Below are 16,918 nucleotides of genomic sequence, written 5' to 3' on the forward strand. Positions count from 1 at the left end.
CCCCCTCATTGCCATACCAGGCTACATGCCCTCGGCACTGGGAGGAATGTGATTTCACTTGTTTCTGCCTGATGAAGGGGATCCTTTGAGACTCCGAAAAGGTTGCACTGAGTGTATTACGCTATGCTTCTTATACGTCAACAAATAGACATATTTGATTTGTCATTGGGGTGCCGGTGTCTATATTTCTATTTGACACTTCGCCCACCAGGTTCATAATATTACTAAAGTATTAAGAGGTGCCGTTTCTAGTGTAGAGCAAAAATGGTTCCCGGTTAGGAAAAGCAGAGCAAGAAGCACTGGCATTGTGAGCAATGTCTTCTTATCATAAAACATTTGGGAAAGCTGCCTAATAAAATGAGTGCCAACCCTGAACACCTGCTTACTTCACTTTCCTCTGCTGGGTTCCATGTATCTGACATGTGAACAGATAAGATAAGGTTAGGAATAAGATTAGAAAGATGCAGAGGTATAAAGACTGGAATGAGGCTAGGGAAGACACAACTGATTCAGCATCATGAAGACCCTTCTACTTCTCTGTGTTCTGGGCTTTGCAGGTGAGTATTACTATAACTTTAGCTCTAAGCTTTTTATGCAATTAAATTTAATTCAACAATGATCTATAATTGCCTGAAGAGGGATTACTCATTTAAGATGATCATTGTAAGAATCAATTATTTCACAGCGTGTCACTTCATCAATATACAATGCTTCCCGAGCTACCCACACAAGACATTAAAATCTGTTAAAAGTGTATTTTTATTATAACTATATACAACCATAAACAATAAGTTTTCAGGTAAATTCATGAATATGGCTCACAAACATACACAGAATAGCCTTAAATTATTCTTATCCAGCATACATGTCATGCAGACAATTAATATCAAACCCTTTTCTATATAGTGATTCACACATTGCTGATAGAAATTAAGCTTTTGGAAGTGTTGCACTCAATGTGTTTCACGGATCCTTGTCTGCATCTTCATGTGTATTCTAAGGATTTGATTTGCTAGTTCACATTAAATGTGAGCCAGGACATCTGTTAATAGACCTGGTGGGCAAAGACAACGGTCATAGGAGGGAGTCCACAATGTATTGGAAACCAAAAGTCCAATCTCCCAGGGGTCGCCCATATAACCTTCTTATTAGATATCCTACATAAGGTGTCCCGATTGGCTAGAGAATCGTATTTGTTGGTGGTGTAGTGAGTGGTGTGGAGAGAGAGAGCCCACCTCCTCTATCACTGTCAACCATGGGCATATTCGCTTGAAACCTTTTAATTACTTGGACACAAAAATTGCACCCATATGATCCATGTAGCTGGGCATCCGACTCAAAAGCTAGTCAAATACAGTATGCTTTCAGATGTTTCTGAATTGCTTTGACTTGCTCCTTTGTTTGATTATTTTGCCTTTGAGTTGTTTACAGCAAACCTGTCCTTTGCCCATTTAGAGCAAATAAGCAGGTTTATTTAAATCCCCCATATACTTCCACTTAGCTTTTCTCCATCATCCCTCTGCTCTGTTCAGTCTGGGAACCAAAGGATGTACCATGACTCCCGGGTATGAAGGAACACATGTGTCCCTCCAGTGCTGTCACAAAAGGAGTTCATAGCCCTGTGTAAGTTATGACTCCAGTGACTTATAGCCTACACTGAGAATTCCTTCACTCCAGCTGAGTGGTAGAGGAGCAACAGAAAAGTTTGTGCACAAGTCACATATGAGACAGGAGGAAAACTACACCCATCTCTCTTTCTGAGTTCACAATGTTTTTGAACACTAAACTTACATTGTAGAAGCAAGTCAAATATTGTATGCTTTGAGCTGCTATTGAGTGTTTTTGAGCTGTGTTAAATTGCTTTTTCATTGACTTGTGGGGGGGGGGGGGGCTGTTTTAATATACATTTATCCTAATCACCTGTACTCTTGGACTGAAAGAGAAAGGACCTTCCTTATCTAATCAACAGTCTTTGAGTGGGGAGGTAACCATTGTTTAACTTTTAATTATATTCCTTTCCAGCGGCAATCCCTTTTGATGATGATGACAAGATAGTAGGTGGATACACCTGCAACGTGCCATACCAAGTCTCCCTGAATTCCGGGTACCACTTCTGTGGAGGATCCCTAATCAATGAGCAATGGGTTGTATCTGCTGCTCACTGCTACAAGTCGTAAGTAGAGTGTATTTTCCGTGAGCCTGACCAATTACCATTTTCCCAAGAAATGGTTGAACCCAAAATACATGTACAGGAACTGCTAATATTTATCTTGACTATGTTTTCATTCATCTCATGTATATTTTAAAAAAATCTGCCTGTCTTAAGTTCCATAAAGCACTTGAAATGCATGAAAAGGAATACCGCTTGTCTGTTTTTCTCCCGTGTCCAGACGCATCGAAGTCAGAATCGGAGAATATGACATCAGAGCTGAAGATGGAACAGAACAGTTCATTCAGTCGGCAAAGGTCATCCGTCATAAGGACTACAACGCCTACACCATTGACAATGACATCATGTTGATCAAGCTGTCCGAGCCAGTCCAGCTAAATGAAGTTGTTCAACCCATCCCTCTCCCATCTCAGTGTGCAGCTGTTGGAGCCATATGTCTGGTATCTGGCTGGGGGAACACTATGAACACCGGTGAGAACTGAATGCTGCCCTTCTACCGCATTCTACTAAAATACCACATACTTAGAAAGAGAGCCACATTGGAGGGTCTGAAGGTAGCAAGGAGACAATCCTTCAAGATAATCTGTGCTAAAAGAGATATGAAAGCTATCATTGCTGTCCTTTTTCTGAAAATGCTAGGTGCTTGGCTGTCAGAACTGGTCTGCCTTTACTGAACCTATGCTAACAACATACCAGCCAGGCATCTAGGATTTCCAGAAGGAAAGGTCTGCAGTAGTTGTCTACATTTTTCTCTCAGCACGGGTTTCCTTTCAGGTTTAGTTCTACCAACAATGCACTGATTCCGTCCCTGCCGTTTTATGTGCAGGACCAGATGTTTTCTGAATGAGAAGTAACTGTAAAAGGTGACTTTTGGTGGTCTCTGCATTATCATTTACATTATTGCCCATACCTGGACTTGTATTATGTTCATCATTTGGACAATAGTATAAGTAGATATATGTCAATATGTCATTGGTGTCCTATAGGTGCCCCTTATGAGTGAGTTGTGCCATCTTAAAGCTTTTATAAACCCAAGAACAAAAATTTGATATATTTTGGGTTACCAGTCCATAGCTATGTAGTTGTTTCATGTTTTTTTAAATCATTTTTACCTGGCGATTCTACCAGTAACGCACCTTCTGTCCTAGGGTGACACCACTCACTTATGGTACTATATCTATAGCAGAGCAGCTTTGTCATCTTAGGACAGAAAGCATATTAGGTCTACAGAACACTTCCTCCTCTTCTCTTATCCATAACATAACGAGGGCGTGTTCTGTAGTTCACAGAGATTGCTGGGAACAATGTGGTAGGGATTTACCCCTAACACCTCCTGTACTAGTGCAGTGTATTTTTCGGGCTATGTGTATTTACTATTTTTCAGTAGTAGGGTGTGCTCATGAGTCACTTATGTGCTTCGTCCACCAGACTTTCCTGTGAAAAACTATGCTGGGGTTTTGTGATAAGCCAATCATTGCAGAGAGTGTTGTCAGTAGGAGGGGTATTGGCTGTGATTTTGTGATAAGCCAATAATTGCAGAGAGTGTCATCAGTTGGAGGGGTTGGCTATAACAAAACCCCTGAGCATGCTCAGTTCTGGGTCTCATTCTCTCTCTACCACTCCCCAGTTGGGAGTTGCTGCTCAATGTGCTAGGCTTTTGCCAAGGCCTATTATGTACTTCCGGCCTTTTTTATATACTGGAATAGGACCTTACTATTGATCCATCATGGATCAGCATGGATCCATGATGGATCAATGGGGACATTGGAGTACCACTCGGACCTCCATCAGTCCAAGCTGCAGTCAAGACCTGATACAGAGCATGCACTAGAACCTTTGTGGGAAAGGAGATACTTCTTACTTATTGTGAGGGAGAAGCTTGACCTTACATACAGGGACTGTCAGCAAGAGATACCAGGATATATTACTATTTTTGGGTATTCCAACCCTCCCTTTTTTCAGTTCTACTATTCTAAATAAATATTTCAAAAGGCATCTAAGGATTTTTATATCTTTATCACTGCACGAGAACCTGGAACTATGAGTAACAAGACTGGAGACAAGGTCATTCTCATCTGGGGTCCCACTTGGTATGCACAAGACCCAGCTGGGTTGAAGTACTGTCATTATAGATATATTTAAGTTCCATTCTCCCAGTTTGTGGAGTCTCAAGATCTTCTAGTTATCTAGATCTTCTAGTTACAGGTGGGCATGGATAGGTGATTGGATAGGGTCACCTGACATGACCCCTCTGAAAACAAGGCTACAAATGCTACCTTACAACAGTGCTGTAGAGGCAGAGATTCCAAAAAGTTCAGCGCACAACATTTCTGGTTGGAGCAACTGGTATTTTGTCAAACAGATATAACAAAACACATTTAATAGTATATGTACCAGATCAAAATGGCCCAAATAAAGGATGTTTAGTGTTAGCATTTATATTCAGTTACAAAACCAGTAAAAGCAGCAAAATAATGACTCCACACCCATGCAATATTTACAAACTAAGCATTTTATTGTGAAAATACTCTTGAGATAGGATAATGTAAATATGAAGTAGGTACTCTGAAGATAAGTTCATGTCTAGCTGGACTTTTATACGTGTGTTCTTTATCGCAGTATTCTTTTTTATTCAATGTCTTTTCATCTTTTTGGAGGCATTAAAGATTATTTGATCTCTTTCAGCATCCAACCCAGATCTTCTGCAGTGCGTTGATGTTCCAGTTGTGTCTCCTGAGGACTGTTCAAAGTCTTATCCAGGACAAATTACACAGAACATGATTTGCTTGGGCTTCCCAGAGGGTGGCAAAGACTCCTGCCAGGTAACAAGAATGAACCCAATGTCATAAAAAAAAAAGTTCTATGGAGGTACAAATGTCAAGACAGGAGTAGAGTTACACAGTTACATAATTAGGTTGAAAAAAGACACAAGTCCATCGAGTTCAACCTGTAGAGTGGAATTCAATCTTGTATTTAACAAATCAACAATGTATACCTTACACCTATGTAATCACTAGATATAAAGAACACAAACTGTTGAAAGGAGGCAGCCAGTTTAACTAAGTCCTGCCCATTCTCACAGTCAGTAGTGGAAATCAGAATTCATGTCTAGATCGATCCCTGATTCTTTTGATCTGCAGGCATGTGTTCTGTACATTGCAGCTACACTTAAAGTGACACTGAACTCAGGAGTTAAATCCTAAAAATACATTCAAGTACCTTAATTATTAGCAACAATGTATCTTACTTGTGTGTCATTCGGCTGTAGATCCTCAAATCATCTCTGAATGGGTGCTGACACTGTCCTTCCTTCTGGAGGGGGGGGCTACTTTTGTTCCCCATGATCCCTGTGTGTGTTGTAAAGTAGCCACCAATCCAAGCTCGCTCCCGGGATGGACTACAATCTCATGTGAATTAGAAAACTAAACATTAGATTGTAGTCCATCACGGGTGGCTACTTTGCAACACACACAGGATCCATGGGGAACAAAAGTAGTCACCCTCCAGAAGGAAGGACAGTGTCAGCATCAATTCAGAGATGATTTGAGGATCTATAGCTATAAATAGAGGTACACCAAACTCTTTTTAATCCAGTTTTTTGTTTGATCCAGGGTGACTCTGGTGGACCAGTGGCTCTCAATGGAGAGCTCCAAGGTGTTGTGTCTTGGGGAAGAGGATGCGCTCAGCCCAATTATCCTGGAGTGTACACCAAAGTCTGTAATTTCGTCTCCTGGATTGAGGATACCATCACCAGCAACTAATATCTAATGCCATCATACCATTCAACATTTCATTCTACAAAATGAAGATTGCAAAATCCCTCTCCGCCCACAGCTGTGTCCAGCCCACAACAAGGTTTTGTTCTCCCACCTCTATTAAAGGCTATGAATTGAGACAAAAAGACCAAAAAATGTCCACTATATATAATGTCATTGCATGACAGTTTGTGCGATAGGAAAGAGTGAAATAAAATTGTCATTTAGCACTAAGATTTGTGTCTTTTTTGAATTCAAGTAAAATCTGCAACTATCGACTATGACAGGGGTAGGCAAACTCCAACCCCCCAGCTGTGGTGAAACTAGAAATCCCACAAGGCATCTGGCTCTAGGAGTCATTCCTGTGGCTGTTGAAGTCTTGTAATGCCTCATAAGATTTGTACCTGCACCATAGCTAGAGGGCCAGAGTTTGCCAATCCCTGGACTATGGACTTTCAATAACCTCTGTTTATACATGGCCTAATATTTGAGAGCAATATTTATTATTATAGTGCCCCCTAACCCCTGCAGGCTTGTGGTGGACCCCAGAGGAAGGAAGGGGCCTCTTAGGGGGTGGGTCCTTAGTCGGGTTGTGGGTTATAATCAGTAAATTGGGCGCCTGTCACTTTAAGCACTTTTTAGATGCTTTATTATAGAACAGTCAAAACTGGGGGAGAGGCTATATGGCTACAGATATCCACTGGCCAACATAAACTTCAGACTCACCAATTCCTTCCAGCAGGAATACTTTAGTTGAGCAGAGGAGGACACTGTATAATATAATCACAACTAGATAGATAATATACTTGCAATCTTCCCTGGGAGAGACACCAGACTTGTTCCTCAGGTCCATGCCATCTTGGGTTTTCTGGAACCACCAGCAGTCATATGGCTCCCCTGGTTCTCCTTCCCAGATAGTTCTAGACTCCTCCTGGGTCCATATCTGGCCTTCTCCAGGCTTGAGGCCTAGTCAGCTTCCAAGCTATCCATCCATCCATCCATCTATCCATCCATCCACCCATCTATCCATCCTTCTATCCATCCATCTATCCACCCATCTATCCATCCATCCATCCAACTATCCATCCCTCTACCTATCCACCCATCTATCCATCCATCCATCTATCCATCCATCCATCCATCCATCCATCCATCTAGCCATCCATCTATCCATCCATCCATCCATCCATCCACCCATCCATCCATCTATCCATCCACCCATCTATCCATCCACCCATCTATCCATCCATCCATCCATCCATCCATCCATCCATCCATCTATCAATCCATCTATCAATCCATCCATCAATCCATCCACCCATCCATCCATCTATCCATCTATCTATCCCTCCATCCACCTATCCATCCATCCATTCATCCATCCATCTATCCACCCATCCATCCATCTATCCATCTATCTATCCCTCCATCCACCTATCCATCCATCCATTCATCCATCTATCCATCCATCAATCCATCCATCTATCATTCCATCCAACCATCCATCCCCGGGGATGGACTGCCCTGAGCACATGGCAATCCCTGAGTATTTATGCACTTCCCCAGCAAGCACCACTGGCTATGAAACTACTACTGATTGGCTGGTGAGGCATAGACACTCCTAATGTTCCCCCATTGGCTGCCCCACTCTGTGGCAGGGTCACACCCCACTACAGGTAGGGACAGACAATAGCAGAACACCTAGAAATGACCAAATGATCACAGACTACAAATCAGCCAGACTGATTACAGTTCCAGCACAACCAAATTTAAAGAGCCACTCCACTTAGGGTGAAAGGGGCTACACTATTTTTTTTTTTTTTTGCAAGGTAGGGGGTTTACAGTCTGCTGCCAAACAGAAGTTCTGCCCAGCATGAGAAGAGATACAGATTTAAAAGGAGGAGCAGCAAAGAGAAGGGAAAATACCATGGATTACAGTAAGGCGCACATTACAGTATTGGTTTATGTTAAAAAAATCTGAGGGTTTAATGTCACTTTAATGGTTAGACAAGTTTTTTTCATATGCTGGCTGGTGAGTGCGCTGGGAAACTTTTTGCTATTGTACTGTTGAAAGCCCTTCCATGTGCACCTTGCTTTAAAGCTGGTTATGAATTGATGGGTGCGTTTGCTATTTGTTTTGCTATCTTTCCAAAGGGGACACAGACAAAAACTAAAACATTTTTAGTACAATGAGGAAGAACTTCTGACCATTTATTTTCTCATTCAGTATTTTTGTACAGTTTAAAGCCACTGTAATCTTCATATCGTTAGGCATTTGTCAGGGATGTAATGAAACCAAAGCATTGTCTTCACATGTGGCTAAGCTGGTGCAAATAGGTTTATGGATGGGATGATGGAATTTGTTTATTGTAAATTTTTTAAAAAGTTCATTTATAATACCCAAAGGACAAAATGTGCTTATACTGCATGGCACACCGTATTCAACATGGACTACACCAAATATAACATTCCCCTCCAAATTTTTTACAGCATTCAAAAATAACAAGATAAGAATGAACAGCCCATAATAAAATACAATAACAAAAACAGCTAGATTCACTTTTAGTGTAGAGTTTACCCGCAGTACATTTTCTGCAGCTAGATGTCCTCAATCTGATGGCCAACATCATTCAGCCCCTCCCTTTGAGTCCAGATCATCTCAGACTCACCCCTAAGCCTGTGACTAGACAGTGAAAGGATAAGCAGCACAGTCAGGGGTGTCTCTAGGTTTTTCGCCGCCTGAGGAGGCTGGGGTGCTGGTGGTGCATACTAAGCGGGGGGGGGAGTAGGTGCTATGCTGGTCAGAGTGTCCCGTCCCAGCTTCTGCTAACAAGTGATGTCATTGATTTCCAGGGATTGAGTGGGAGGCTGCCATAGGGTCCTCGGTTGCTAAGAGTTGGGCAGGGGATGTGTATGGCTCTTAGCAACAGCAAACATTAAGCACCCATGCCACTCTGCCTGCTGCCCCTCACATGGCCCAAAGAGATGCCACCTGAGGCAAAGCCTCAGACTGCCTTATTATAGGGACGGCCCTGGGCACAGTGATGAGCTCATCTTTATGTCACTCTGCTTTCTCCTCTTATCAGCATGCTTCTTGTCAACACATTAACTAACAGGCTTTGTGTGCTGTACAGGGGCTGTAAGAGGCGGATACTAAGTCAAATTCAAATACTTACACTGTTTGTATTGAAAATAAATACTTTTCTGATGTATTACTAATTACAGAGTTGCATTCATTTTAATATTTTATATCTGCCTAGAGTTCAGCCTTAATATATATATGTAAAATAACTAGGGATGCACCGATACCAAATACTGTACTCGGCACAAGTACAAGTACAGATACTTTTTGAGCTCCAAGACTAGACTAGAGAAAAATTCCAAAGTTAGGAGGCCGCTGTCATTTGTAAGGAGCACACGGAGCTCCCGGGATTTGTACATCTCTGTTTTAATGTAGGATTTTGTTTTTATAAATATAAATATAGTGATGCACTGATACCAGTTTCCAAGTACAAGTACTGATACTCGCCCAAGTACTCACAGATACAAGTACTGATACATTTTTGTTTAGTGTCATGTGACAGTTTTTCTGAAACAATACAGACTAATGATTTCAGGACAGTGGTGGAGCGCCAGAGCCCGGTCCCAGCTGCAACCGCTGCCACCCTGGTAGTTCTCATGAAAATGTCAAGTATTGGCACTGGTACCTGAACTGGTATCTGGACATCCCTAAAAATAACAAGAGTTGTAGTAGCAATAATTATAACAACTATTTGGATATTATCTATCTATTCTTTTGCAGAAGTGCACCCCCCAGGTGTCTTATCAGATTTTAGCAATTTGGTGATTTTTGACTGCATTAGGCGTACAGGTTTAATTTCAGAGTGGATGGGCTGTAGCAGAAGGTCTGAGGGCAATACAACTACACTGGGAAGACACCTAAACAATTGCTCCTGCTGCACAGAGAGGAATCTGAGACTAGTGTAGATCCTGATGACTCTTCCTGCGCATCTGACTTCAGCTGTTCTAGGCTGGAAACTCTGCGATTGGATCTCTGTCCTTTGAGAAGAGGAAGGAAGATTTTTGTTAAGTCTCCAGAAAAGAAGCCTCTGGTAACTTTATTATTCATGAAGGATGCAGGGAGTGATGGCCTCAAGCCAATATATATATGAGGTGCCCTAAAGTGAAGGAATAGAGCCTGTTCATTTTCAGCTGTTGTCTCTGAAATGACCAATCGGTTCTTGTATTGGTGACACAAGAGTCAGAAAAGAAAAATTATTGGGGACATAGGCAGCAACAAATACCTCAAAGGGATTTTAACCTTACCCTATTCTACAATTATCCACTGTCCACCAATACTGGGGAGGGATTATTTTTACAGCCAGCCACTGACCCCCAATACTTCTGATCAATGTGTTTACTGTCTCAGCGGTTGCTGGTTGCTAAGTAGTCACTGACTATTTCATGAAGCTCTTATTTAAGGTAGGCTGAAGAGCATATGTAATTTGTTTTGTGTATCTATGCTTTTGGTACAGCAATTAAAATATTGTGTGGTTACAAGGACTGTGACATACTGCGTGTGCCATGCACGTAACGAATAGGTTTTATTTAACCATAACGCTTTAAGACACTTCCACTGTTAGCCCAATTTGGGCACACCCAACATTCGAAATTTTGATCTATGAGGGGTGCTGGTAAAAAAGGTGATCTGCCCCAGGTCCATTATATGCTAAGTATACCACTGCATCAGCCAGCAACATGTACAGTATTAGGAAAAACACTTTTATATTTTTCTGCTTGGCATTTATGCAGTGTTTATATATCTGCAAAGTTTTAGTGGGACATGTATTGGGTTTGGTGACCATTGTTTGGTTGCAGACTGGCATGATTTGAGTGCACTATCAAGGATCATCACAGGCCAGGATGTCTGCAAAGTCCACAAAGCCTTTTCCATGAGAGAAAAATGTATTTAGGGGTGTGAAAGATTGCTTTTTTTAATGATTTGGTGTCGACCTCTTGCAAATCCCTGTATAGTAGAGCTCAGACTGGGAAAGTGAGAGACAGCACAAGAGTCCAGTTAGTTGGCTGGAGGAGGAAAAAGACCTAAGTATTACTCAACTGCAGGTCTCCTGACCTGCTAGACTGGGCAGAGCTGTGCTAGGTGGTAGAACTGGGTAAATCTCAGGGCTGGTGGCCTGGAGTTCTGCATTAACATAATCTGGCCTAAACTATAGATATTTTTAAAAGGTTAAATAGGGAAAAAAAAGACAAACATCACACCGAAGTTTAGGCTGCAAGTGTTAGTTTATTCAGTGGTGCACATAGTGATTCCTGTTTGATTTTGAAATCATTAGAAATTATCCTCTTGGGTGAAGGTTTAGTTGGCAGCCACTGTGCTGGAGATCCAGGAGTTGTAGTTGCAGACCCTGGTGTAGACACCGGGGTAGTTCCTTTGAGCGCAGCCGTATCCCCAGGAGACAATACCCTGGAGCTGTCCATTGCAGACAACGGGGCCACCGGAGTCACCCTGAGGAGACAGATTATTAAAATCAAATAAACACCTTTGAAGCAATTATCTGGAGTGAAAAGAACATTTCTCTTTCAGCAATTGTACAACTAACAAAGCTAGTGTAACCACTGGAGCAAAACCCACAGTAAACCAGTTGAATGATCTTATACACGAGCAAATTAATTTGTTGGGGGGAAAAAAAACTTTTTTTTTTCAAAATTTTCTTTAATTTTTCCTGATTATAGTAAAAAATAAAACCCGCAGTGGTGATTAAATGCCACCAAAATAAAGCTCTATCTGTCCCCAAAAAATGGCATAAAATTCATTTCAGTACAGCGTTGCATGACGGAATAATTGTCAGTCAAAGTACTGCAGTGCTGAATACTGAAAAATGGCCTGGCCAGGAAGGGGGTCTAAACACCTGGTCTTGAAGTGGTTAAAGACATTGTGGGAGGAAGCATTTGTTGGAGAAGGTGAGTAGGTGGACCTTCTGGGGTGGGGGGCTCAGGGAGGGGGTCTGGTCAAATTTTGCTTGAAACATGTACATTTACTTGAACAATGCCATTATTTTATGTACAACACAAGCCATTAGACCAAGGGTGGGCAAACCCCGGACCTCTAGCTGTGATGAAACTGTAAATCCCATGAGGCAATGCAAGATTCTGACAGCCACAGGTATGACTCCCACAGGCAAATGCATGAAGGGATTTGTAGCTTTACCACAGCTGGAGGGCCAGAGTTTGCATACCTCTGCACTAGACTAATACAATATGTTCCTCTTACTAGTGAGTCAATTACTTTCAAAACCACAGATTGCAATTTTGTTTCTTTAAAGTGTTGTGTGCATTCTGTTGCAAATCTTTGATAAATATGGGCTGAAGAGATTATCGGAGACTATTTCAGAGTCCCAACTTTGAAAAAAAAAGTGCAAATACAAAAACAATCATAGATTACCTGGCATGAGTCCTGTCCACCGGCCAGAAACCCAGCGCAGAACATATTTCTGGTAATTTCACCGGGGTAAGCATTTTGGCACTGGCTGTCTGTCAGAATTGGGGCGTTGAGACACTGCAGGAGATCTGGATAGTTAGCTAAAAGGAAAAAAAAACATATAGGTCAATAAAAAATGAATCTTCTGTGTCTCACCCTTCCAAAATTAAGATGTGAAATACAAGTCTAGAAGATAATATTTTAAGACTTACTTCCACTGCTGAGAGTGTTACCCCATCCGGAGATCAGACAGCTAGTACCGGCGGCAGAGCAGCCAGAGGGCAGAGGCGCGGTCTTGACGTATGAATTGAGAGTGGCTGGTTTGGAGAGTTTGATCATCATGATGTCGTTGTCCAGGGTTCTGGAGTTGTAGCTTCCATGTCTGATGACCGTGGCGGAGCTAATGAACTGCTCGCTGCCTTCACTCACGGCAATGTTATGTTCTCCCAGTCTGACCTGAATGCTCCTATTGGGAAAAATGTGCAGGTGATGGGATTTTTTATATATCACAGTGCTAACAGGACCTTTAGGCTTTTCTATAGTTACATATTCAATAAAGTGTATTTTACATAGCATCAGTGTGCCATTTAAGGGCTCAGTATTAGGTGTTAGGTCGAGTAATATGGTGACTGGTTGGGGAAGGTTAAAGCTCCACTTCTGGACTATTTTTTTTAGTGGGCCCCCATTACAGTGGCACTAAACTCAGGGGTTTAATATTAAAAATTAATTTAAAAGTAGCCCCCCTCCAGAAGGAAGGACAGTGTCAGCACCAATTCAGAGATGATTTGAGGATCTACAGCGGAGTGATACAAAAATAAGATACATTTTTGTTAATAACTAAGGTACTTGAATGTATTTTTAGGCTTTAACTGCTGAGTTTACTGTCACTTTAAAGCTCCCATTCTGGGCAATTTTTTTAATGGCCCACCATTTTAAAAAAAACAATGTAGGTTACAACACTGATTTACAATCTGAGGCTGTCCCCTGCAGTACCTTTCCACCGCAAGATGTCCTCAGTCTACTTAAGGAGACTTAAACATGAGTCTATATTGTTTCATGAAGATATGAAGAACATACAAACTTCTTAAAGAACAAGAAATATACAGGATTTAAACAAGAAGACATATCGCTCTTACGATTTATAGCAGTGAGCAGCTGAGATCACCCACAGGCTGTTCACCAAGGTCCCTCCGCAGAAGTGGTACCCGGAGTTTAGGGATACCTGGTAGGGGACAGAGTTCTTGGAGCAGGTGAAACCTCCGACGATCTTATCGTCATCATCAAAGGCAGCTGCAATGAAAGGTTGATTTTAATCAAATAAATGGTCTAGGCGTTATAACAGTAGAATGCTTAAAACTGAAATCCCTGCCTTTGGCTGTTTTACCTACTGAAGATTGTATAGTTCTGTCCATCTAGTTCTGAGATTTACATTTGTCTGGCAAGGTATAAGACCTGTAGAGCCAAAAGAAATCTCACCGCTCCAATTCCTTAGCCACCATCAGGACTCCCCAGGTGCTGGTCCAATAGGTGCGTCTCCACCTTAGAATGCAGCAGTATACAAACAGACCGCACTATCCAGAGAATTCCAATATTGCAGACTTTATTAAAATTCACAACAAATCCAGTATGTCAGTGAAAAAGTGTATAAAGCAACAAATGCCAGCACTGCACACCCCCAACCAACTACAACCTCTAGAGGATAGTGCGGTCTGTTCGTATACTACTAGGGTATAAGACCTGCCACTGTTAAGTAACTCTTGCAGGTCTTGTCCTCCTATCCTTGGCCTGTGAATAGACATTGAAAGGAAAAGCAGCAGACTGATGGGCTTTTTTCTGCCACTAGATGTCCTCAGTCTGATGACCAGCATCACTCAACCTTTTTGTTCTAAGCCCAGGTCACCCTGGACTCCCCTCAGCCTGTGACTGGACAGTGAAAAGAAAAGCAGCAGACCGATTAGCTTTTTTTCTGCCACTAGATGTCCTCAGTCTGATGACCAGCATCACTCAACCATTTTGTTCTAAGCCCAGGTCACCCTGGACTCCCCCTCAACCTGTGACTGGACAGTGAAAAGAAAAGCAGCAGACTGATGGGCTTTTTTCTGCCACTATATTACCTCAGTCTGATGACAAGCATTATTCAACCTTTTTGTTCTGAGCCCAGGTCACCCTGGACCCTACCCCAGCCTGTGACTGGACAGTAAAGGAGAAGCAGCAGATTTATGAGCTCCTGCCTCTGTTACTCTGCTATCTCATCCTATCAGCATAAAACACAAGCATTACAGACCAGCTTAGTGGCTCCTTGTGTTGCTTTTTCCTCCATCATTCTGAGCTCTACTGTACAGAGCTGCAAGAGACTTATACAAAGTCAAATTCAGGTACTTACTATGCTTGCATTAAAACAAACATCCACAAAAAAATACAATAATTAATATATAGCTTCATTAATTTGTGTCTTTGATATCTGCCTGAAGTTCAGCTTAAGAGAGTCCTGCTAACATTGAGACCAACATGTAAGGCAGGGTAGTGAAGAGCCATTCATAAATAGGGGTATTTTATATGTTCAATATCTGCCTTAGGATCCATTTTAATACCAGTATTCATAGATGGCCCATTGCACGAAGCAAAACAGCCAATTAGGACATTGAGTTAACTAATGTTCACCAGAGAAATCAAAATGGTTGATTAGCATTATTTTGATGCCATTTACTAATTTACTTTGATTAGCATTTTTGAGCCATTTATTAAACAAAAAGGTAAACTCAAAAGACATTGGAAAATTATTCTATAGTACAATGAAGAATTCATACCTGCCACCCCCAATAAGACTGCGATCACAAGGAACTTCATGATTGATCTCTGAGATGATTAGTAAAGGATGGTTGCTCCAGTCCTGAATTTATACCCTGAAGGAGAGGTGTGGTGGGATTCTGTCCAAGGACACATGGCCTTGGCAAGAAGAAGTGCAATGAAATAAATCATTTGGTGGCATGTCCATGGGCGGCCGCCTTACCTGCCACATGGCTTGATTTATCAAATTCCCATGCATGGCAAATAAAATAAAAAATATGTTTCTCTTCTCACCTGTTTTACTCAAAACATTTAATTGCAAATAACATAAAACTATGGTTGTTATACAGCATACTCTTTCAGAGGATCGCTACAAATCGTGTATAAAAAATAAAAAGTTGTCAAATTAGTTAGCAAAGGCTAAATTTTAAAAATATCGCTAATGATAATACATTTTATGCCAGTTTTATGCCTCCAAGAGAAAGACATTTGATGATACAGCATGTTCGGCACATTCTCAGCAGGCCAGACCTTTTCTTTTTTTTTTTGCACATATTTAAAAATACACATTTTAGGCCCACAAATGACTTAAATGAGAACTATGGGGTCAGGGCTTTTCCTCATAGTTCTCCTTAGGGTAACGGGAGGACACAAACTAGCGTCCTCCCGTTACCCTAAACTCAGTATACCGCGAGCTGTAGCTGTATACTGAGACGCTGCTGCCGGACAGCTGGCTCTGCCTATCTAGAGGCAGAGCCAGCTGTACCTGCATTTGTGTAAAACTGTTGGTGCTATTTAAATCCTGCATAATAATAATATCCATGTAATAAACTCATGTAATGTTTAGTGCCAAGTAATTTGCACAGACTGAGAAGCTCATATATCGAGAATTGTCTTAATGGCTTTGTGTGAATTAAAATCTTTCCCTAAGTCTCCTTCTTACTCTATGATTATGCCCAACCACAGGTGAAATGCGTTCCAGGAAGGAGCTCAGGTGAATGGATGTGGTATCTTCTTCTATACCAGACCTGAGTTGCAACTGGAATAATTGCTAGAGCAAATCATCCAGCACTCCAGATTTCCCCTGTACATTCGAACAATAAAACCTGCCAGGTTTCCATAATGTGCGGTGACGTAGCCATGCTACACTGTTGCCTCCCAGGAAGACTAGGTGCTCTAAATCTCACAAGAATGCACATTGCAGAAGCACGTTCTTCTAGGATGCCCAGTTCCAAATCTGAGCTTATTTCTTTTTTTTTTTTACAACTTTATCTTTGTGCGAATATCCATTAGGAACTAAACAAAATTTACTAAATTGAACTAAAATTGAAATAGTAAACACAATGAAACAGCACCTTGTATAAACAGCACCTTGTATTTATTTGATGGGGTTTTTTATGCTGTATCTCCTATGTTTACATTTCTGAAGTAGTTAATAATGTTGTGTGCAACATTCACAATCTTTTAGTGATGTTGTGGCACATGGAGCTCCTGGGATTTGTACATCTCTGTTTTAATATAGGATTTTGTTTTTATAAATATAGTGAGGCACTGATACCAGTTTTCCAAGTACAACTACAGATACATGCCCAAGTACTCACAGATACAAGTACTGATACATTTTTGTTTATTGTCATGTGACAGTTTTTCTGAAACAATACAGACTAATGATTTCAGGACAGTGGTGGAGCGCCAGAGCCCGGACCC

General features: G+C 41.4%; 2 protein-coding genes across 2 annotated transcripts; one reads left to right on the forward strand and one right to left on the reverse strand.

Moving 5' to 3' along the window:
• Positions 1-517: 517 nt before the first annotated feature.
• On the forward strand, positions 518-5,931 carry LOC108784876 (anionic trypsin-2-like). The gene is made up of 5 exons (XM_018553810.1): positions 518-557; positions 2,023-2,173; positions 2,391-2,650; positions 4,862-4,992; positions 5,782-5,931. Exons 1-5 carry the CDS (start codon positions 518-520, stop codon positions 5,929-5,931), a joined length of 732 nt encoding a protein of 243 aa, XP_018409312.1.
• Positions 5,932-11,301: 5,370 nt separating this feature from the next.
• On the reverse strand, positions 11,302-15,283 carry LOC108784883 (trypsin-like). Its single transcript, XM_018553818.1, has 5 exons — positions 15,232-15,283; positions 13,561-13,714; positions 12,637-12,890; positions 12,389-12,525; positions 11,302-11,452 (listed from the first exon to the last, which is right to left on the reverse strand). Exons 1-5 carry the CDS (start codon positions 15,269-15,271, stop codon positions 11,303-11,305), a joined length of 735 nt encoding a protein of 244 aa, XP_018409320.1. The 5' UTR covers positions 15,272-15,283; the 3' UTR covers position 11,302.
• Positions 15,284-16,918: the final 1,635 nt, after the last annotated feature.

This window comes from Nanorana parkeri, unplaced genomic scaffold (genome assembly GCF_000935625.1).
Source record: "Nanorana parkeri isolate BGI_ZX_2015 unplaced genomic scaffold, ASM93562v1 scaffold130, whole genome shotgun sequence".
Classification (NCBI taxonomy): domain Eukaryota; kingdom Metazoa; phylum Chordata; class Amphibia; order Anura; family Dicroglossidae; genus Nanorana; species Nanorana parkeri.